Source organism: Lepidochelys kempii, chromosome 6, assembly GCF_965140265.1.
Source record: "Lepidochelys kempii isolate rLepKem1 chromosome 6, rLepKem1.hap2, whole genome shotgun sequence".
Lineage (NCBI taxonomy): Eukaryota > Metazoa > Chordata > Testudines > Cheloniidae > Lepidochelys > Lepidochelys kempii.
The window spans coordinates 84,883,086-84,907,440 of record NC_133261.1 but is presented as its reverse complement, the minus strand read 5'-3'; the positions used below and the strand labels follow the sequence as shown (position 1 = coordinate 84,907,440).

General features: G+C 40.6%; 1 protein-coding gene across 9 annotated transcripts in view; it reads right to left on the bottom strand.

The window, feature by feature from the left end:
* Window positions 1–24,355, bottom strand: part of ARHGAP5 (Rho GTPase activating protein 5) — an 84,105-nt gene that overhangs the window by 50,265 nt on the left and 9,485 nt on the right. For 5 of the 9 annotated variants that reach the window (XM_073348976.1, XM_073348975.1, XM_073348978.1 and 2 more), the window contains 2 exons: window positions 20,004–23,902; window positions 7,838–7,985 (listed from right to left, as the gene is read on the bottom strand). In XM_073348976.1, the coding sequence (XP_073205077.1) occupies window positions 7,838–7,985; window positions 20,004–23,729 (3,874 nt within the window). In that variant the 5' untranslated portion in view covers window positions 23,730–23,902. Of the gene's footprint in view, window positions 1–6,541; window positions 6,777–7,837; window positions 7,986–16,808; window positions 17,008–20,003; window positions 23,903–24,355 lie in introns of those variants that run through there. The other 4 variants (XM_073348981.1, XM_073348977.1, XM_073348984.1 and 1 more) reach the window with 4 other exon arrangements.

The window sequence follows — 24,355 nt, the reverse complement described above, 5'->3', positions numbered from 1 at the left end:
AGCATCTTCGCAAGCAGGCTGACTAACCTAGTGAGGAGGGCTTTAAACTAGGTTCACCGGGAGAAGGAGACCAAAGCCCTGAGGTAAGTGGGGACATGGGAGGAAGCACGAGCAGGAGAGTGCGAGAGGGGAGGGCTCCTGCCTCATACTAAGAAAGCAGGACAAACGCAAATTATCTGAAGTGCCTATACACAAATGCAAGAAGCCTGGGAAACAAGCAGGGAGAATTGGAAGTCCTGGCACAGTCAAGGAATTATGATGTCATTGAAATAACAGAGACTTGGTGGGATAAATCACATGACTGGAGTACTGTCATGGATGGATATAAACTGTTCAGGAAGGACAGGCAGGGCAGAAAAGGTGGGGGAGTTGCACTGTATGTAAGGGAGCAGTATGACTGCTCAGAGCTCAAGTATGAAACTGCAGAAAAACCTGAGAGTTTCTGGATTAAGTTTAGAAGCGTAAGCAACAAGGGTGATGTCGTGGTGGGAGTCTGCTATACACCACCGGACCAGGGAGATGAGATGGATGAGGCTTTCTTCCGGCAACTCACGGAAGTTACTAGATCGCAGGCCCTGGTTCTCATGGGAGACTTGAATCACCCTGATATCTGCTGGGAGAGCAATACAGCGGTGCACAGATAATCCAAGAAGCTTTTGGAAAGTGTAGGGGACAATTTCCTGGTGCAAGTGCTGGAGGAACCAACTAGGGCAGAGCACTTCTTGACCTGCTGCTCACAAACCGGGAAGAATTAGTAGGGGAAGCAAAAGTGGATGGGAACCTGGGAGGCAGTGACCATGAGATGGTTGAGTTCAGGATCCTGACACAGAGAAAAAAAAGGAGAGCAGCAGAATACGGATCCTGGACTTCAGAAAAGCAGACTTTGACTCCCTCAGGGAACTGATGGGCAGGATTCCCTGGGAGAATAACATGAGGGGGAAAGGAGTCCAGGAGAGCTGGCTGTATTTTAAAGAATCCTTATTGAGGTTACAGGGACAAACCATCCCGATGTGTAGAAAGAATAGTAAATATGGCAGGCGACCAGCTTGCCTTAACAGTGACATCCTTGCTGATCTTAAACACAAAAAAGAAGCTCACAAGAAGTGGAAGATTGGACAAATGACCAGGGAAGCGTACAAAAATATTGCTCAGGGATGCAGGAGTGAAATCAAGAAGGCCAAATCACACCTGGAGTTTCAGCAAGCAAGAGATGTTAAGAGTAACAAGAAGGGTTTCTTCAGGTATGTTAGCAACAAGAAGAGAGTCAAGGAAAGTGTGGGCCCCTCACTGAATGAGGGAGGCAACCTAGTGACAGAGGATGTGGAAAAAGCTAATGTACTCAATGCTTTTTTTGCCTCTGTCTTCACAAACAAGATCAGCTCCCAGATTACTGCACTGGGCAGCACAGCATGGGGAGGAGGTGACCAGCCCTCTGTGGAGAAAGAACTGGTTCAAGACTATTTAGAAAAGCTGGACAAGCAGAAGTCCATGGGGCCGGATGCGCTGCATCCGAGAGTGCTAAAGGAGTTGGTGGATGTGATTCCAGAGCCATTGGCCGTTACCTTTGAAAACTCATGGTGATCGGGGGAGGTCCCGGACAATTGGAAAAAGGCTAATGTAGTGCCCATCTTTTAAAAAGGGAAGGAGGAGGATACTGGGAACTACAGGCCAGTCAGCCTCACCTCAGTCCCTGGAAAAATCATGGAGCAGGTCCTCAAGGAATCAATTCTGAAGCACATAGAGGAGAGGAAAGTGATCAGGAACAGTCAGAATGGATTCACCAAGGGCAAGTCATGCCTGACTAAACTAATTGCCTTCTATGACGACATAACTGGCTCTGTGGATGAGGGGAAAGCAGTGGACGTGTTGTTCCGTGACTTCAGCAAAGTTTTTGACACCGTCTCCCACAGTATTCTTGCCAGCAAGTTAAAGAAGTATGGGCTGGATGAATGGACTATAAGGTGGACAGAAAGCTGGCTAGATTGTCGGGCTCAACGGGTAGTGATCAATGGCTCCATGTCTAATTGGCAGCTGGTGTCAAGTGGAGTGCCCCAAGGGTCGGTCCTGGGGCCGGTTTTGTTCAATATTTTCATTAATGATCTGGAGGATGGTGTGGATTGCACCCTCAGCAAGTTTGCAGATGACACCAAGCTGGGAGGAGAGGTAGATACGCTGGAGGGTAGGGATAGGATACAGAGGGACCTAGACAAATTAGAGGATTGGGCCAAAAGAAATCTGTTGAAGTTCAGCAAGTACAAGTGCAGAACTCTGCACTTAGGACGGAAGAATCCCATGCACCGCTACAGACTAAGGACCGAATGGCTAGGCAGCGGTTCGGCAGAAAAGGACCTAGGGGTTACAGTGGACGAGAAGCTGGATATGAGTCAACTATGTGCCATTGTTGCCAAGAAGGCCAATGGCATTTTGGGATGTATATGTAGGGGCATTGCCAGCAGATTGGGGGACATGATCGTTCCCCTCTATTCGACAGTGGTGAGGCCTCATCTGGAGGACTGTGTCCAGTTTTGGGCCCCACGCTACAAGAAGGATGTGGAAAAATTGGAAAGAGTCCAGCAGAGAGCAACAAAAATGATTAGGGGATTGGAACACATGACTTATGAGGAGAGGCTGAGGGAACTGGGATTGTTTAGTCTGCAGAAAAGAAAAAAGAGTAGGGATTTGATAGCTGCTTTCAACTACCTGAAATGGGGTTCCAAAGAGGATGGATCTAGACTGTTCTCAGTGATAGCAGATGACAGAACAAGGAGTAATAGTCTCAAGTTGCAGTGGGGGAGGCTTAGTTGAATATTAGGAAAAACTTTTTCACAAGGAGGGTGGTGAAGCACTGGAATGCGTTACCTAGTGAGGTGGTGGAATCTTCTTCCTTACAAGTTTTTAAGGTCAGGCTTGACAAAGCCCTGGCTGGGATGATTTAGTTGGGGATTGTCCTGCTTTGAGCAGGGGTTTGGACTAGATGACCTCCTGAGGTCCCTTCCAACCCTGAAATTCTATGATTCTATGATTCTCTGAACTGAAGAGGGATGCAAAGCATGTTACCAACCATGTTATTAACAATCTGACAAACCCACTGATCCTGAATCACATCTAGAAGTGAATATCAGCATATCTACCAGACTGCATGTAACATCAGATATACAAGAGACTCTACTGACAACAGCAGGTGTTGGTGAAGAACAAATGGAGAGATTGGTGAGAAGTACACTTGATTCTGATGGGACATCTAGCTTCTTCAGCTCAGTCAAGAAAATCTGTCATCAAAACATCTGCTGACATGGCCAAGAAGACCAAATTTGAAGTCTAGCAAGGGAAGGAGAATCACATTTCTGGACTGATAGCTACTTGCTTCCACAGAGCCCTGTCCTTAGCAAGACAAAGATGTTTCAATGGGAACTGTTCTTAGGCACATAATCCTGTTGGGTGATTATGTCAGACAGAGCTAAATTAGGGCATCAACTAGGAGTTCAAGCTGAAAGAATCCATGAGCTAAAAACCCACAAGAAAATAATCCACAGTGTACATAAGCGATGCCATGGCCATCACACCAATGATGGCTGGAGACAAACTCCACACTTTCGATGAATTGGCTGCTGCGCATTTTATGCATGTCCTAAAAGGATTAATTCTGTAATCCAAGTCTTTGAAAGATATGACAATAGTATCTCTAAAAAATGCAGAAAGACAGCACAAGACAGGATATAAGGTTAAGCTGCAAGCAGTATCAAGTGATTGGTGGACGCTCTGTGCCTCCATGGCCATCCTTTGACATTCAACAAGCAGTCACCTGTAAAATTCCCCAGTTAATATAGGGTTCAAAATGCACCTGAGAGTGAAGGAGCACACCCAGTACAAAACCACTCCTTCCTGGTGAACACTTTCCCTGTTATTAAGTAGCAAAGTCCATCACCAGCAAAAGTGCTGAAGAAGCCCAAGACTTATACAGTACAGTAACTCCTCACTTAACGTTGTAGTTATGTTCCTGAAAAATGTGACTAAGTGAAACAATGTTAAGCGAATCCAATTTCCCCATAAGAAGGAATGTAAATGGGGGGATTAGGTTCCAGCGAAATTTTTTTTGGCCATACAATACAGTACTATAGTTGGGTGATGCCCCCGCCTTACCCCACACAGGCACAGCCCACTGGCACTGGAGACAATTAGGCAAGCAAGGAGGCTGAAGGTGCTGTAGGCTAGGAGAAGCACATTGCGCAGCAGCAACTTCCCCGACTCTGCAAGCACCAGGGGCAGGGGGCCCAACCCTCAGCCCGCCCACTCTACCTCTTTCCCCCAGCCCCTACCCTTAACCCACCTCTTCTCCCCCGCACTTTCCCCCTTTACTCCACAGGCCGCATCCTCACTCCTCCCCCCTCCCTCCTGCCTGCAGCAATCAGTTGGCTCGCGACGGTCAGGGGGCAGGAAGGAAGCAAGGACTCAGCACGCAGCCTCCCCCCTTCCTCCCGCCCGTGGCAATCAGCTAGTCTGCAGCATTTGGGAGGCAAGGGAGGGAGGGGGAGCCTGCGCGCTGAGTCCTCGCTCCTCCCCCCCTCCCTCCTGAATGCCACAAGCCAGCCGATTGCCATGGGCAGGAAAAGGGGGAGGCGTTGATCCGCAGGGTCTGCCGGAGGACAGGAGGCACTATGAGGGTGCGGGGGGCGTAGGGGAGCGGATGGGGGGCTGTCAGCTGTGGACAAAGTAGGCAGCCAAACGATGTTCTAGTGAAGCATTGCACAACTTTAAATGGAACATGTTCTGTAATTCACCAGGGATGTAAGATTGAAACAACATTAAGTGAGAGGATGTTAAGTGGGGAGTTACTGTACTTAAGAGGAAGCAGTCAAAAGGATGTTTCTGCATGCTGTATATGCCAATATGGGTTTTGGGCCTCTTGGTGTCAAAGGAACCGTAGTAATTAGGTCACATGACAGATGTTTTACTCCTTGCTGTTCATTCTTTTAAAAAATTGAACACAGATATATGGACTGTAACAGTCACCACTATCAGCACAACTGACAAGCTTCAATTCATATCTGTGCATGCAATTTGTGATGCACTCACTCCTGACTTCTGCAACGTACTTCCTGCTGTACACGCATTAACAGGATGTGACTGTCATCCTTATTTGGTATGGGGGTGGGGGGGAGAATCTGTGTTTAATGCTGTTAAAACAAATGTAGCTTACCACTTCAGAGTCCTGCCAAGTAGGGAAAGACTGACAGACAAGCTGCAATTTCTGCAGCAAGGAAGTTGGTAGGAGTGCTGTATGACCAGAGCGAAAAAGAAAAGGAGACCCACAGAGATCTGAATTGCTCGTGCCTCAATCTAGCCATCAAAAAGGACAAATCACTGGCCAAACTCCCACTACATGAGGACAGTTTTGAAAAGCATGTCAAAAGAGCACCATGGCAAACAAAGATTTGGATGTCTCTGTGCACCGGAGCCCCCTCCCACACTCCGAACCCCTCAGCCCCAGCCCAGAGCCTGCGCCTACTCCCAAACCCAACCCCTATCCCAGCCCAGATCTAGAACGAAGATCTGCTCCAGGGTCTGTAAGAGGAATGACAAAAGGAAGGACTATTGCCTGAGTGGGGAAAGGATAGATATTCCCCCCCCCTTTTTTTTTTTTTTTTTTTTACTGGAAGGAAGTAGCTTTTGATCCAGGACATCCCCAAACACATTTCCTTTCAAAGCGGGTGGCAGTGAGACAGAACTAAGCCTGAAATTCTCCTTCTGGAACCCAATCCATAACATACTTCTGAAATTTAAGATGCTATCAGTAGAATAGATATGGCCAAATCAAATGCTGCTTCCTGTAGAATATCTGCAACCAACTGAATGCCCAATCCACATCAGCACTTTCTGAGTCTCCTCTTTTGAGAGGCCACCACAAGCCAAGAGACTGACTAAAATATATGATCCCTTCCAAGGCAGAAAAGGGATTGGTTAATGAGGGCAGGTTACTGGCTGAGAACATAAAGATGGCAAGTCTTTTCCAGCTGATTGAAAGTGAGCTGTAGCTCACGAAAGCTTATGCTCAAATAAATTTGTTAGTCTCTAAGGCGCCACAAGTCCTCCTTTTCTTTTTGCGGATACAGACTAACACGGCTGCTACTCTGAAACCTGTGATAAAAGGAAGAGTAACCCACTTCCCAAATCATTAGAGCTTTCCCTCCCACCCCCGCCCAAAGCAGAAGTCATATTTTCATCCCCTGTGTTTGATAACAATTATAGTTTGAATACTCCAGGTATTAGGATGTTATTTTTATCAATTTCTTTAAATTAACTTTTCTCAGAGAATTGAAAGTGCTCTCACAAAATTAAACGTCCAATTTCTCATTTGACAGCTGAAAGACTTATGAATATGCAAGAGTTTATTTAGATAAGATTGCATATTACCTATCTGTAGACTTTCTAAAAATTAATTTTTCCAAAATATCTGTTGATAAAAAAGTTATTTTAACTTAAAAAAAAGGAGTACTTGTGGCACCTTAGAGAGTAACAAATTAGGTGCCACAAGTACTCCTTTTCTTTTTGCAGATACAGACTAACACGACTGCTACTCTGAAACCTTATTTTAACTTAGAACATTTTATTCCCATTTTTAAGAGAACATTTTTGATTTGGGCAATGGATTCACCACCACCGAACATATTCATTTGCCATACTCTGGTAACATTTGCAAGCCAACATCAAGTAGACTACCGTTATACAGTGCCTTCTCTCTCTCTCTTTTGGGGTGGGGGTCAAACACCAGCTCTTGCCTTCAGGCATGGAAGCCATGAAAGAAAAGTGTTAGAGACAGACAATTCAGTTTCTTAATTCTCTGATGCCACAAAAGGTCAATGCCTGATCAATTCATCTAATGTATGTACATCATATCAATGCCATGTATAACAGATGGAACTTCTCCATGGTGATGACTATTAGTCATACCACCTGTAGTAGCTCTCTTAGAAACATTACAATAGCACATACTAAACAGCATTTCTATTACTGATAAAAATATCCAGTTTCATTTTACTAGCAATAGATATACTTTGTCACCCTACGATCAATGGGATGCTACGGGGGATAAGAATGCTGGCCAATATGAATCAGTAACATCTTAGTATGATACTTCCACCGGCCTAAAAAAAAATACCAAACAGATTAAGTATGTGTGTTATGTTGTATTACAGAATGTGCATGCATATACTTTCTTCAAATATTTTTCACTATTAGAGAATTCTCAGAAGTGTTAAACTGGACTACACAATCAAATTATTTTTCTTTCAATGTACTGCATGAACAGTAATTTCTACATGAAAAATGTTAAATATCATAAGAGAACTACTAAGAAGAGCATTATTTTGTCAATTTAAAAAGAAAATTTAAGTTGGTAGAAAGGATTTTATTGAACAAATTGCACTCATATTAAAATCAAGCAATTGTTTTTGCCACCTGAAAAATGTGGATTGAGTTTTTTTTAATATATGATTATGCAAAATATATTAGCGACAATCATGGTGCCATTGTGTTAAAGTTCTAAATAATTCTACTGACAAAAATGAAGCTAGCCACTTATTTAAAGAGCTGCAGTGGCTATATTTAAAAATTGTGTGTGTAAATACCCATAAAACCAGTCATTTTAAGCATATGATCTAAACATACTTGATATTCCTGAAGTGTATTTTTATCTTACAGTAAACAATCTTAAAATTGTACGAATATGTACTTGTATGTCAACGTCAAATTATAAAATCAATTTCACAACTAAAGGAAAGACACACATTCCTCGCTGAAAAGGGTAAAAATCTTTCTTCCAACAATACTTCTATCCTACCTGTATCTTCAATAAATTCCACACATTTTTCAACAAACAGTGGTATAGGCTTCTCAGGTGTAACCAGATCCTGTAGGGGCATCCCAAAGTAATTACTTTCCCAGTTTCTACGGGTTGGAGGATTGAATGCCTTAGTTTTCTTTTTCTGCTACAACAAAACATACCACAGTTACTCCAAAAATATTATTAAAGCAGTGTAATAAAACATTCACAATACAAACCCTCAATTAAGATCACATCTACAGTATGTGAGTTTTCCTTAACAGCAAAACTTAAGTAAAAAGATGTTTAAAATAGTGTGCTTTAAGTAGAAAGCATTCAATCATTTCCATTCTGTTAGGTCATATCTGCACCAGAAAGCAAACAGGATGATTTTTTAAAAAAAAGACAAGAACAAATATGAAGCCCCAGGAATCATAATATACTATTTGTCTAGAGTTGCAATGATGCTTTTTCTTCTGTATTTAAACTAATTAACATGTTAACATGAAACACCATTCAGAGTGAAATTATAATGATGCCATCTTTCACAACAAAACTACAGAAGTCAGTTATGATTATGCATACACAAAAAAAGATGTAATAAAGATTCACACTGACAACAAAAGAGGAAAGAATATTTCTGCATCTTTTGAGAACCAAGTTGCTAGAACTCTGAATGACTCTTCAGTATGTTTTATACTAAGGATACTGCATTCTGCGCACTAGTTATTTTACAGACACACACACACGCAGAATTATCCCACAACAAATGTAAAATAAAAGTATAATGTAGCATCAGTTTGACATCTAGGACCCATTCATTGGTGCTTATTAAAAGTTTTGCCATTCGGCTTGTGATTTTGGCTTAAAAAAAAAAACAGTTTGTACTGGATGAAAACTAAAGAGAAAATGGCTGAATTTCACGTCCAAGTCTTTTACTATTAGCATGTGCAGGAGCTTTCCACAATGAAATTCTTGTTTCAGCTACTAAACTGATGAAAATAATCCTGATATCAAACATTTTATCTGTCAAAAATGTAGTACTACTGGACTGTTTGCAGCTACATATCCACTTTTTACATTTCACTTGTAAAATCAGCACCTAAATGTGGAAATTAAACTAGCAACCAGAAATAAATTTTACATTTCATGTACAAGTTACAGACATACAAAAATGTCAAACTAAACTAAGATCAGAGTCAAGTATGTGTCAACACAAAAATGCAATTATGTGTCAACACTTATAAAATAGTGCAAGAGTAGTGAGTTGGGGGCCATCTAAAAACCACAAAAGCTTTTGAATTTGTTAAGCAACTTCTCAGTAAAACATCATTTAAACTGCTAACCATAATTACAGTTCTGCTGATATGTCCACAAGATTATCACCTGAATTAATATTTAGAGTACAGCATATAATCCAAAATTTTATTTTAGGAAAAAATTCCATACCAACTCATCATCTTGCAAGACACAAGGACCTATTAGGATATATGAAGACAGAATTTTTTGGAAGTTATTTCTTCTGAAATTTCACACAATTTCTTCAATCTCGTGTTTACAGGAGGGTATTTTCCTTGGCGTGAAAGTAATTAAAAATGTATCTGTTTCCAGTCAAAGCAAACTGAAGTTGCACAGGATAAAACACTGCAGCATCCTCCCCAATAATGTGAAAAAAACCAGACTTCAATAGAAATGTCTACCTTCTAAACTGGGTTGCATATAACAGATTATTAAAAGTGACTGCTTCCCCCCAAAGCTGAGTATTTGTAAGGTATTTATTACCCCTTTGCCTACTACAATGCTGCTCCTTCTAAGGAGACTTAGACCAGCGTACACAAGAATAACATCCTCCCTACCTCACATGAGTGTTGTGAGGGATAAAATTAATTAATGATGGAGAAGCACACACATACTACAGTGAGGATGGATACATGTGTTAAGTTCTTCTCTTGGTGTTTTCTTGAGGAGGCTAGAAGAAGGCCAGAAGCGGTGCTGGTGCATCTTCCCATTGGAGCAATTTGAGCAGGACAGGTAAGGCAACTGAGGCAAAGCCATGCCTGCACATGAGCACTATATTCTGTGCACAGCCACACCAGAGGCCTGTTGGCAGTGGGATAGGGCAAGAGAACAAAAAGCTAAGAGGGATAAAAAGTGTTTTTCTCAGGGTCAGTTCTCACCCTCATCAACTCCTTGCTTCAGAGTTCCCTCTAAGTATGTGCTTCACTCATAGTTCAGACATAAGGAACTTAGGATGTTTGGCTTTGAAAAGACTTGACAGTGTGGGTACTTCCTGACCTTGAAGCTCCTGCAGGAGAAAGACCATGCTGCACTCAAACGAAAGCTGACCCACTGCCAATAAGATTAAAAGCTGCAGACACAGCAGTGTGAACCAGGACACTGAAATTTCCTTGTTTTTGAGTACTTGACTTTGCAACTGTAATATTTTGTTAAGGTATTTTTAAAGGTAACGTCCTACTTTTTTTAAAAAGCCTACTGAGAACAAAAAACCCACAGGAATTACATGTGGAACCATGACTACCAGACAGCTCATTAGAAGAGTTGGAACCATGAGAGCCAGAGCACCCAAACTACTTGAGTTAACTGAGTAACTGATAGCGGTTAGCCTCTGAGCAGAACAGAAACTATAAAGGGAAAAGACATTTTGCCAGTGCGTTTCACAGCTATTTGGAAGACAGCACAGGACTATTGAGACTCCAAGACCCTGGATTCAATTGAAAGTTCTGGAGGAGAACGTTTTCTAGGAGTTAAGACACACTTCTGCACTTCCCCTTCACAGATACTCCCTGCCCTTATCTGCCCCATTTCCCCTGTCAGACTCCTGCCCCACCCACTCCACCTTCCAAGCTCCTATCCACATGAACACTGCTCCTGTCCCTTCCCCGTTCCCATCCACATGCACATGCCTCCTGCCCTCTCTTACCACCTGTTTTTAGCCTGTTCCTGTCTATTCCAGCTTGTCCCTGCCCTCCCTCTCTGCATTCATCCAGCAAGTTAAATTATTTCCTCCACTACTGCATGGTGCCTGGGTAAAATGGGTTTGTTCGGGGTGGGAGAGAGGGGTATTCAGTACACAGGAAAGTTTTCCTGCTCCCCGTTTTTGTGCTCAGCACTACACAGCCAGGACAAGCTATTGCAGGAAAAGTCCTCAGTTTTGCCAACCTCAAAAGTTCTAAAAGCAGGAGTCAGACCCCAAAATAATCACGATTGGCCCAAAAAACAAGTATTTTTTAAATACACCAAAAAGTACAAGAAAATGTTTTCATTTTCCCCTGGTCATCCTGAATGTGTGTATGGCAAAACAGTGTGGCCAACTCTCCCAATTCGTAAGGTAAGGTGATTTTGGCCCCTGCTGCAGGAACTCTCGCAGGCTGCCTGATGATGTGGATCTGTCAACTTCTCTCCAAATCCCAAAATTTTAATGAATTCTGCGCTGTCCCCGGCATCATCTTGACCTGTCCCCCAGCCGATCAATGTATGCACCTCCCAGCCTTACATCTTCCTCTTGCTCATCAATGTACCTCTGCTCCTCCTGAGGTTCTTCACCCTTCCTCCTCGGGGGGATCCAGCTCTATCAATTTTTCCTCTCTCTCTCACACACACACACGATAAAGGGGAGGGGAGGCTGAAGGAGTAGAGAGGAGAAATCCATTTGTCACGTATTCAAAAATATAAGGTTTTGGACTTTGAGTGACAAAAGTCCCCTGAAAAATACGTTTGCAGAAGACAAAAAAATGGTGGTGATATTGAAAGGTCCCTCCACCAAGTAGATTCATGGGTAGGAATACGACACACATATATTGCTTGTGACTTATAATACTGAAATATGAATATGAAATAGCTAAATGGTAAGATTAAGAGTTATATTTTAATAATTTATATTTATGAATAGTTAATGAACTTAGATAAGGTAACACTTAAGTCAGGGCCTTATTGGCATAAGTGTGGTTTTGCCAATTCTCCTCCTCTCATACAGATTTGCTTAAAATGATGTTATTATTGACATAATAAAGGTGTCATGTTGTGCTGGAAGTTCTGAGATAAAAATACACAAACCTGTAATAATGAGAACCCCCTTCTCATGGGAAAATCCAGGGGAAGGATGACACAAACATGACGACATGGAAATTAAACAGCAAAAGTTGTGTAAACTGAAGCGTGTGCATGCGTATTACCTAAAACGCTTGCTTAATGTGCTTAAAATTGATTGACGTTAAAAAATATGTAACGAGGAAATGTATAAAAGGACCGAAATAAACAAGGCCCAAATTGGAGAAACAGCAGACCAGAGACTGAAGAAACAGACTGTGTGATCAGAGGAGTTGACAACCATCATGGAGTATAGGAGAACTTCTAGGTCCCCCAGAATATGGTAATTTGGGACCCATAACAATTCTGTCTTATTGTTTATTGGCTGTCAGAAATATATGTTCAGACAGTATAAGTGACAAGTCTGTCTGAAATTGTATAAATAAAGGCAGAAATTAAGCAAGCCTAAATTGGGTAAATGGGCAAAAATCTTCAGCCACATTTATAGAAACATTTAAAAATAATGCTATTAGGTTTCAATCATGATTGAAGAAGGGGAAATTTAAGTGAATTATAAACAATACATTTTAAGCAAGTATTTGAATGTAAATGTTTTCCTGAAACATATGCCCAAAAGAGAGATCTGCCTTTCTGCTTACTACAATTTTAACTTCATCATCATCATCATCACTTACAGTAGTTTTCCGTAGATTTTGTCACATGGAAGGATTGAGACATGCATGAATATCCTGCTGTAGCAGCCTGGTTTATAAATATCGTCATCCGCAACTCACTGGCAGCCGAAAAAAAACTTACTTTCAAGCTATAAAAAGATTTAATTCTTGCAGATTCATAAAGGTTGAACTAATAGGGATATTCAAAATCCAACATCTATTGTGGTCCTGGAAGCACTATTAGGTGTTTTTCCATTTGCCACAATTTTAACTTCTGTGGACAAATAAGTCATTGCTTGTCCTTTAGCTCATTGTCTCCAAATTATCCTATTCAACGTTCCCACACATGCAGTTATTGTGGCTTGGAAAGTGTCAATATATAATCAGGCTAGACATGCATCATGTAACTTTTGGGTCATCTTCTCTTTCATTTCCAAGCAATTCACTGTATAGCTGTAGTTAAAAAGTTAAACTGTGCAGATTCTTTATTTTCATACTTTGCATCTCCACCAAATTCCTCCATATGCCCAGTGTATGCTCAGTCACAATACAGCTTCTCCAATTTCTTGATCAGGAAAAGCAAAAACCACTTTTCCCCATTCATAAAATAGCAATGTGCTCCTTTAGCAGTGTATTATATCCTAAACTGACCTTACTTCAGATCACCAATCTATTTGTACATGTCCTGGAGTTCAAAAGACCATAATTTTATAAAAACATGAACGCTAACACATTTCTAAGTCTTTAACAGAAGATTTTCTCGATTTATGTATCACAATACAATTTTTCCCAAATATTAGGTGGTAAACTTTAGAGAAGGTTACCTAGGCTACTTTGATTATGACTTTTTAGCAATACTTGTAGAACAGGCTGACTGCTGCCACATGAACCATTGTGTATTTAGCCTATAAAGGTAAGAGGCTGTGGTACTAGTGTCAAGTCTAAGGGGAATACACTGAACACCTCGAGATGATTAATAGTACCTGGATCAAGAACCAGGTGAAGAAAAACAAGCCATCTTGAACATCTTACTTCTGAAGTCAGTATTACAATTTACAAGCAGAACCTAAAGACCTTGTCTGGAATTAATTTCCATTTCAGGCATGAGTGTAGCTGCAACAGCGCAAACCCTTAGTACAGATGAGGAAAACGTCAGTTCACACTTGTGAAGTTTACCTGAATTTCCAGCAGGTGTGCGCCACCACTGGAAATTGTGACTGTCTACAGAAAGAGTCTACATCAGTGCAGCTACACTAGTGGTTAAAAATGGGGCTAATTCCTGGTACAAAGAAATTCAAAGATCTAACAACTCCACATTGAACCCCAGTCCCATTCTAGGTATAACTAAGGGTACCATCTACACTGCAGCTAGAGATATAATTTTCAATTCAGATAGACTACATGTGCTAGCTTTGACTCATCTAGCTTGCTAGAAAATACCTCTGTAGAAATGGCAGTGTAAGCAGCAGCATGGACTAGCCGCCTGAGTTCAATCCCATCTGAAACCTAGGTAAGTACTCGGGCAGCTAGCCCACACCACTGCTGCCACCTCGCTACTATTTTTAATGCACTAGCTCAATTAAACACTAGTGCATGTACATCTACCCGAGCTTGAAATTACACCTTGGGTCTAAGGGTTATGTCTAATTTCCAAGGTAGTTCCTGGAACCTTTTGGATTCAAGCCTCTGAAGTCAAGTCATACATTGTCCCAGGAAAGGATGTGACAGGCCTGAGAGATCATGAATTAGTCAGACTGTCGGGAGAAAAGGATAATCTTCCATTGCTCTGAAGAGAAGGGAGCACAAATTACTGTCACCCCAAGCTCCCCTTTAGAACCAACAACATTCTGATCCAAAGTACTCCAAAAGGTAAGAGAGCAGACAGACTGTCAAGAATCACATCTGAGGGGCCCAGAATTCAGACAGTCAGGATTCCACACCCCTTCTGACTCCAAGACCCTTCCAAACCCAATGAATGCTACTGCCTGTACACTAAACTCTTATCACTGGCTCTTCATACTGGGCTCAAAGACAGTGCTCAGATTCTTCCCTTCTTTTTCTGATGGTCAGAGACAAAGGCATTAAGAATTCTCTCAGGCTTTGTCTACACTGGACTTTCATCAGTGAAACTTTTGTCGTTGAGGGGTGTGAAAAAACCACACAGCCCGAACAACAAAAATTTTGCCAACAAAAAACACCGTCATGAACAGCGCTTTGTTGGCAGGAGAGCTCACCTGCCGACAAAGCTATCACCGCTCACTGGTGGACTTTTTTTTTTTTTTTTTTTTTTTGTCGGCAGGAGAGCTCTCTCCTACCAACAAAGAGCAGCTACACTGTGCACCTTTTAGGGTTCAGGGGAAAAAGGCCATGGGGGAGGGGAAGGGACGAGAAGGGACTTCTGCATAACTACTTAAACACAGCCTCCAGTCCAAGGCCAGAATTTTTGGATTTTGTGAACTGTTTCACTCTGAAGCAGCCCTGCATCCTGAGGGATTTAGGAGTCTCTGAAACAACAGGAATGAAAGAAACGGAAATAGTCCTATTAAGCTCAGCACTCTAGGTTCTCTGTGTTAATGGTAGCTCCAGCCAATGCTCCTGCTTAACTTAATCTACAAAGCCAATACACTGATTGCAGAATCCTTTAGCAAAAGAACTTCTGAGGAACTTTCAGCATTTGGAGTACTGTTTTCTCTTGGATACTTTGTCTGAATACAATATCTGAGATCACTTGAATCCAGAGTTCTATGCAGAGATGTTGCATTTGAGCAAATAAAAGGAGCAATGATAAACTTGCCCTAAACAAGTAAACATTTACATAATTTTACTTCTTCCTAAGTTAGAAATGTTAAATAGTACTGAGCACTTAAAGAAAAATGATGGTTCAGAGGCCTGCTCCCTCCAATAATAGGAAAGGAACACAGAACAGGAGGCACAGCCCCTTTCAGACACATGTGAAGGCTTGTATACCAGCCCCACATACTGATTTCCAGATGATTCTGTGACTAAAAGGCACTCTTAAAAGTGGGGATCTGCAATGGCAATACTTGACAGAAAAGCAACCAAAAACCTAGCAACTCAAATAAAAAAATAATAATAAAAAAAGTGTTTTAATCTATAATCATTAGCCATGTACAAATCTGGACTCATTAACTATTTACACAGTTCCATGACATGCTGACCAAGACCATCTTAATCAAAGACATCAGCAATTTACAAAGACTCTTCTATTACGACAAACATACACAGTACCAAGGAAAGGCCAGAAAAGTGCTTCCTTTAATTTAAACAAGCTGTTCTGGTCTCATCCTAAGCAAAAAAGCATCCACTCCGAGCACAAATTAAATACAAAAGCCCCTCAACCTGATCAGCTTATTGGATTTTTATTTTCTCAACAAAACTCAGCTATATGCCTAGTTTCAACTATTAAGAGAAAATCAAAATACTCACATTATAAACCAATAACCCTAACTTTAAAGCAATAACACGGCAGCAGGGGTAGTTATAGATGTAGCTTTTTGCATTCAAATGTTTTCTGATTTTATATATATTTTATATTTCTTTATATACATAAACATATATAAAGAAATATAAAAATATCTTATTGGCAAATAACTAGAGCAAGATTTTCTTTGCTAAAGACATTTCTAAATAGAGAAACAGAGCCACACAAATGCTGACGCAATATACTTTTATCCTCTCATCCAATTTGTACACTCTACAGAAAAGTACTTTTATTTTTGGCACAGCACAAGAAAAAATTAGTTTGCATAAGTTTTCTTTATTGTGTGGGTATTTTGTTTTAAATACTTACTTCTACTTTCAATAGTATATCAAGCTTTTTACATTAGACAAAGAAAAGATGTGTATACATTGTCTTGGTTAGAGACTATGGAACAAAGAGTCAACTCTAAGTGTAAAAGTCTATACGGGAAAATTCTGCCTTCAGGTACATAATTACTTTGATTCATAGCAGACAGAAAATTAAAAACCTAAAGATTTTCCACAACCTTCTACGTGAAGAGTCCTCTGCAGTTCTATACAAGAGACCCAGATTAAATACCAAGTCTTTCACTCCCTTAGCCAGAAAAGAAAGGAGAGTGTGTTTCAACAACAACCATTTAAACTGAGTAGCCAGAAGTTTCTAAGAGCATTTTATATGGAATTTCTCAGTAACTATAGAATGGTAGGTGTTCATGGCACCAACAGAGAAAGAGAGGACACCAGTCCATGCATGTTTGTTTCTTTAACATTCATTTTCTTTACATACTTATTGCAATCAAGCCAGGAGTTTCAATAAAGTTTTATGAATATATGGGCCATAAATCTATCTGAAACATACCAGTACATTCCACAAAGTATTTCTTGCCTAATGATAACATAAAAATAATGAATTTTGTACCATATGTCATAGATGAAATCGTCACTAGCTGGGAAAGGTAGCCAACTGTCTTGTACCACCACCTACAGCTGAACAATTGAAACTGATTAACAAATTTAAGAAGCCTGTATATACACCCTTCTAACCGTGAATCTAAAACAGCAGTCCTTTCATGGTTGAAGGGGGAAAAGTTAAAAAGCCTCAAAACAAAAGTCAGTAACAGTTTTATATTGTTGGTACTAGGAGAAACTGGATGTTTGTCATATGTGCAACATATCTCTTCTATTCAGTGAGGAATAGATGTAGTATAAGAGTCTCATTCTGCAATTAAAAAATTCACAAAGTGCCAAAAGACTACATCTTTCTCCTGAGGACATTCTGCACCAAAAATTTAAAAATTCTGTGCACAATTTTAAAATTCTGCAAATTTTGTCAAAAAATGTGGAAGCGCCAGCATGGCATCGGGGAGCACAGGCCATTGGCTACATGGAGGTGGGAGATCACTGTGCAGCTCCCCCCGCCCCCCCCCGGGACACGGACTCAGCAGTGAGGCTGCACCCAACCCACACAGCGCAAGGACTGGGCCTGCCCCAGAAACATCCCAGGACCCTGTCCCTTCATGCCAGGTGCACCAGCTGTGGGCAGGCAGGCTCAGCAAGGCAGGATCCAAGTGTGGAGGAGCCTAGTGTGGGGGGATCCAGGTGTGGGCTGAGAGGGTTCTGTGTGGGGCTATCTGGGTGCAAACAACTCAGTGGGAGACCCAGGTGCGGGGGCACATCTAACTGCACAGGTGCTTGTTGGGGGGCGTTCTGGGTGCAATTGTAATGGGACTCTGCAGGGGGGGGGGGGCTAGGTGAAGGTGACTGGGGATCAGCAGGGGTCAGCGTGAGGGCAATAGAGCTCAGCACAGGGGCCTGGGTGTGGGGGACCTAGATGCTGGGAGGAGTGGAGCTCAGTGGGGTGGGGATCCAGGTGCATCTGGTTGGGGCTTGTTGGGGTGGGGATCCAGGTGCAAGTGGCTCATTGTGGTGGTCCAGGTGCAGGGGGAATGGGGCTCATCAGGGGGGTTCGGGAGATAAGGGACCTGTACAGGGATCCCTCCTCCTGCAGCTGAGGAGCCATGGGTGCAAGGAGTGGGGGAAGGAGGGATGCAGCAAAGGGAAGGGAGTCTGCAAAGATTCCTGCAGCTGGGGGAAGAAATCTGGAAGAGGCTGGGAGGTTGACCCAGCCCCAGATGCTGTGCAGGGGAAGGGGAAGTTCTGTCCTCCACACCCTAGCCAGGACTAGCAGCTGAGCCCAGCGCAGGGTAGGAACCACCAGCTGGATCTTCCCCAGTCCCGCCTCCTGCCTCATAGTGATTTACCTCTCTGCCGGCTGCCCTGGGCACCCAAAACATACAGCTGGGGAGGGTCGCATGACTGCTCTTGTGGCTTCCCTTGGACATTCTGATGGGGAAACAATTTTTCTGCAGGGAAGCAAAGAAATCTACAGGGGACAAATTCTGCGCACGCACACTGTTGCAGAATTCCCACAGGAATAATGACATCTAAAAAGTGTAGGAAAACAGAAAGGACTGCACCCTTCCAAACTGAACTTCCACTCTGCTAGAGAATCCTCCAACACTTAGTATGATCTTGCTGGAGCTATATATGCCAGCTTCAGAACAATTTTGTGCCAGTAACGCAGTACAGCAAAGGACATTTTCAACTCTACACAGCAAGACTGTTTGCACCCAAAGTAATAGGCACCCCTCAATTAGGTTTATTACAAAATTATTTAAAAGTTACTTAACTTAGTTAAAAAGCATAACTTCAAAGTGAGTATTTTTGTAACTACACAACTCTGTTGAAGATATTTCATGAATATGAAGGCTTTGTTTGTGCTAGTTTGGGAATCTCAAGAAATTGGCAGTGACTTCGTACTGAATCATGTATTTCAGAAATTAGTCCATTTATAAAATGTGGATTTTAATTTTACATGAAAAAAATTTGTAAATGCTATTCAAGAACAGCAAATATAACCTTAAATTAATGGGAAATTCTGCGATTCTGCAAAAGGCAACATCCATAAGATCTACCAATTATTTATATAGTGACCAAAATGACAATTAATTGACCAAATGTGTTTCTGATATCATACTAAGTGAAAACCAGGAGTACAATGACCAAAGCATTTCTGTGAGACTAAAGTGTGGCACAACTACCTTAGACACCCTAAGTTAAAAAAGTAGAGGTCATACAAGTACCACAAAGTTTTCATTCTGTTTATATAATTAGATATTTTAAACAAAGAAACTTAACCTACCAGAGAACAAAAATTAGAAAAGGGATCCTGAAAAATAGAAACCCTTCATGTAGTTGCACATGTGAAACAATCACACCATTGCTCTTACTAGTATTTTTTTTTAAACAAAGATGCAATATCTGCACACAGATCTATTTAGCCTTGTGTGCAGAGTAACTGTGCATGTTTCTGAACATTGCAAATAAATATTAAAAAATTTTAAGTGAAGTTCTATGTAGAATGTATCTAAAAATAGTATTGTAGAATTCTATGTTTAGAGTCCCAGTTTCCACGCAAAATGTATATAATTTACAAGTAAAAAATTTTTTTTCCTAAATGCTAACTCTGCAAACTCTACCAAGGATCCAAAATTCTAGCCGGCTTTATTCCCCCCTTTTCTTGCATTATCACTAAAAATAAAGGATCTGAGGACAAATGATGCCTTTTGGGACAATGTGCAACCCCACTGCCTTCCATGTGTTTGCAAAGGAGAACCTGTCTAGGACTTTGTAAACAACTGATGCATAAGGAGAAAAAACCCAGCTCATTCCCTCATATTAAACTGGCTGTTCAGTGCTAACAAGAGTAAAAACTTGCACAAAAGAAAGCAAATACAACTCTGAATACATACAAAGAGCAGATCTATTCATAAAGAAAGTGCCACTTTCTAATCACAGAAATGAATTTTAATGCTTTATAAGTTAGGACAGCCAAAGAACTGTTTAAAAAAAAAAAAAAGGGAGTCTTAGCTTCATGGAACTCATCTATACACCATTTAACAAAATGGATTGAGCTAACTTACCTTCTTATCTTCTTTTACTTTGTGAGTTTTCTTCTTCATTTTTTTGTCATCTAACTCTTGATCTGAAGTGATAGCGGGGTTATCGATTCCACCTTTCCAGGTTTCAACTGGAGACAGAAGTGGATCTTCTTCACTTCCACGATGTCTTCCTTTTCTTTTTGTTTTAGATGTGGTAAAAGCCTCATCATCACTTGCGTCTGAATGTGTTCTCCTGTAGTAAGATTTTGCTTTACTAAACAGTGTTTTGGATTTATATTTGTATTTTGATGGCCTTCTTTCCCCATGACTCTTTGATATTCTATCAGAAAATCCATTTTCTTCATCTCCTTGTGCATTTATAACAAATGAGTTTCGAATTTTAATAATACGATTCTGACTATCATCTGGAACTGCATAGATATCATCAGTAAAACCTCTGTGTTTAAAAACAGTGTCAATAGGTTCTGCATAATTATCGGATTGGTCTGAATCTTCTGGTGGTGCCAAAGGCACTCGAGAGGATTGTTTCCTTGGGTTTTTACCAATGCCAGCCTCAATTGTTTTTAGAAGGTTTGGATCCAGTTTTTTCACATTTGCCTTAGGTACAAGCGGCTTGGGTTTTATAGGAGGAGGTACTTTGTGGTTGCGTTCATGGTCATGACAGTTGAGTGGTGTGCTATGAACAGGATACTCATTTCCTTCCAAGTCTAATCGATATTTTGAACGATCGCTAGGTGTTGGGAGCAACTGCACATCATCTCCAATTGGGCTATAGGGGGGTGGTGCTTCCGTATCATCTTCTGAATCTGGGTAGTAATTATACGCAAGAGAATTTCCTCTGGGAGACTGCAGGAAAACATCTTCACTTGTATGTGTTGATTCTCTGGTGCTATCAGACATATAGGAATTTTCAATCATGTTTTTCTTCTCTAATACGTCACTGAAGAACAAGGTGAAAACCTCAGTCTGACGATGATACTGAGATAAAGAATATAAAGCTGTAAATTTAGCAGTAATCTCTGTTGCTATATGTTCTCCTTCAGTCATTAATTCCTTGATAGCTTCATTCTCAAAAAAATCTGCCTGGCTATCAGTTACAGCCACCAACTGGACAGGAATAGTGTCCTGTACTTCTGAAAGAAATGCCCGAAGCATTCCCATAGATGCCTTCCTTTTAGCAGAATAAACTAGTATATACCCATGAACTAGTTCATCTTTCCTTACACCAATTGAAGAATGGTATGATAATATGGTTATCTGTATCCGCCTCCTTTTTTCACCTATAATTTTATCAAGCATTAAAGAGTTATTCTGGCCAGCCTGAGCAGCACTACACGAGTGAGAGTCAAGGAAGGGTGAAAGAATAAGATCCACACTAAATGGATCTCCACACATGGCACACATCACAATTCTCAAGTCAGCTTCTGACAGATCTTTAATGGTGGGAACTGGGCTTACAACATCCAAATTGTGTTTAACTGCTTCCAGCACTCCCCTTAGAGCTTGCTTTATTTGAGCCTCATTAAATTTACGTGGATATGTACCAGCAGGCACATCTACAAAAGGACACTGCAACTTATTGGCTAATTGCTGACCTTGGTGTCTCAGAATAGGTAGGTTTTTGCTAATGCTGTCTCTCTGATTAGCCAATATTAACGTAAATGGAAGACTAGCCATATACTTGTCTCTCCTTATCTGAGATGCTTCAGCCCTTATTTTTCCAATGCATTCTCCAATAAAATTGAGGGATTCAATAGAGTTAAACACACAGAAAAATCCATGCGGTTTAAAGGCAGAGGTCCATAACTGACTTAAAAGGTAAGGTGACTTTGCATCAACTGGCCTAAGATCTAGTTCATATATTTTTCCATCTAAGGCATATTCATCATCAGTGGATTGTGTCCGAATCTCATTTGCCAACTCTTGCGCAAGACCATCTTTACCCAAAATGAAAAGATTAACTTTATCAATATTGGCTCTATCATGGTACAAATTTAAGCGACCATGGTCAAGCTGCAAAAGACTATTGGCAAGTAACTGCTCTACTTTAATGTCCATGCAATTTTGGCCACTGAGACAAGTTTCTTTTGTGGGATGATAAACAAATCCTATGTGTTTAAGAAGAAGGGATTCTCTATCAGGTGCAAGTTTCTGTAAAGCTTTGTATCTCGGCTCTTCACTCAGAACTGCATGAATTTCACTCATTTTATCTGAACTGGGTGTTGCATTAAGATCTAGGTCATAGAACAGTTCCGAATGTTCAAAAAGCATTTCCTGAAACTCCTCTTTGGCTTTTTCAACTATTTCCCTCTGATGCCTGCTATATACTTCTTTACTGTCTGCATCAGTGATATATTTGAATGCTTCATCCTCCATAACAAAGCACATAACTTCTTCCCATGGCTGCCCAGGTGAAATGAACTGTATTTTCTCAAGAGTTTTTTTGAACTTCTCCTTCATTTCAACCCTCCTCTTCTCAGATATAAGATGCTGTACATGGTTTTGATAGACTTTTTCAGCTTCTAATGTACTGAGAAGGTCAAATGGAATCCTCCTATCATTCACTTTGTCTATATGGTCAGTTTCATCCCAGGGTGTTTTTTCTAATACAATAAAACAAAGTTGGAAGTCTGGCCTTTTCTCCATTATCTTCAAGGCTTCTGACCAGTTCAGGTGTTCAATCTCATCAAGGTTTGACAGCAATGTGTTAAAAGCTCTTGGCAGTGTATTAATATATTCTTCTCTTCTTTTTCTTATATGTTCCTGTTTAAGCTGCTCTATGTGTTTTGAAAATGTATTTTTGGCCTTTTTTGTTCCTTCCAAATGTATGTACTCCTCGTAATCAGGATGATTTTTCAGTTTATTACTAACAGTTTTCCAAGTTGCATGATAGTCTCTCACAGTTTGCACAAGTTTTTCAAATTTATCTGTTGCAGTAACAACAAGTTGTCTCTGTGTCTTATAGGCATCCAGATACGGAATTATTTTAGGTTTGCCACGAGTTTTATCCATCATTTGTACCAGTGCAGTAAAACATGTCTCAACATTGATATTGAATCTTGCTGATGTTTCCACGACCACAAGGTTCTTTTTATTTGAAGCAAACGCCTGAACCTCTCTTAGATAATGATCCACACATTCATCACATTTAGTTGCTGCTATTATTATAGGTTTTTTAGATTTTGAGAGCTGGATATAGAGATTATTCACAAATTTAAGTTGATCATCGAATTTCCTATTGCATCCTTGGCTAACATCAATGCATAATAAAAAGCCATCTATGTTCAGTTTCCCTTCAGGCATTTGTTTTTGCTCAAAGTCTTGCTCCAAGCCTAGCTGATCTGTGCAAATGTACATTAATTTTTCTGCTGACTGCAATTTGGAGGCAGCTGCCCGTTTTATATATGGTTGTAAATTCGTACTCCGATGAGGCAAGAAAGTCTGATCATCAATGAACTCAGTCTGTTCAATTACATGAACTTTGCATTCTGTTCCGTCCTCACCGCTTTGTGTTACGTCACCCCAGAACAAAAAGTGATCATTATTAACAACTCGTCCTCCAAAGTCAATTGTGCTAAGCACAGAGGTATGCTCAGGATAATATTCATCTGCTTTCGAACGCACAAACCTATTGCACAAACATGACTTTCCAACTCCACAATTACCTTTGTCTTTTTCAGTTCCAGATAGTCCAACCACACTAATAGCATAGGATGGGGGACGAGGCTCTTTGTTTTTAGCCATCATAACTTTCTTCTCGTCCTTCTGCACTCATCAAGATAACTGAATGTGGTTTTCATTCTGAAAAAAACTCTTCAAATTAAAACTGTATATCCTCGTCTCCAGGATTAATTTCAGTTTTCCTTGTTTCCCCCATCACCATGAGAGCTTATATATTCAGGATTAGGTGAATCATCGTCCTATAAGAGAAAAAAGTCATTTTTTAAATGTTGACTATGGTTTCACTGAATATTTAAGATACAAAATCAATAAGCAAAAGTGAATCAATTTCAATTTTAATTTACAAATATCATATTACAAATGCCCTTTTCAAATTAGGAGGAAATTTTATAAATACTTTAAATAAAACATTTGTAGTTCAGACTGCACCCTTTTATATTATTTAAAGCACCAAAACTTAAACTTGCATCTGAAAAATTTTCAACTACTGTTGCTAAATTAACACTTTAAACTACTCTAAAAGATGAGAGAAAAATAAATTCTGTGGGGTATTTTTCAGGTTGTTGGCTCTGTGCATTTGGCAGCACTTTACACAATCAGTTCCATTGTTTCTTTTGTTTGTTTTGGTCTTTCACATACCACAAGGCAATGAAGTGAGCTGTAGCTCACGAAAGCTTATGCTCAAATAAATT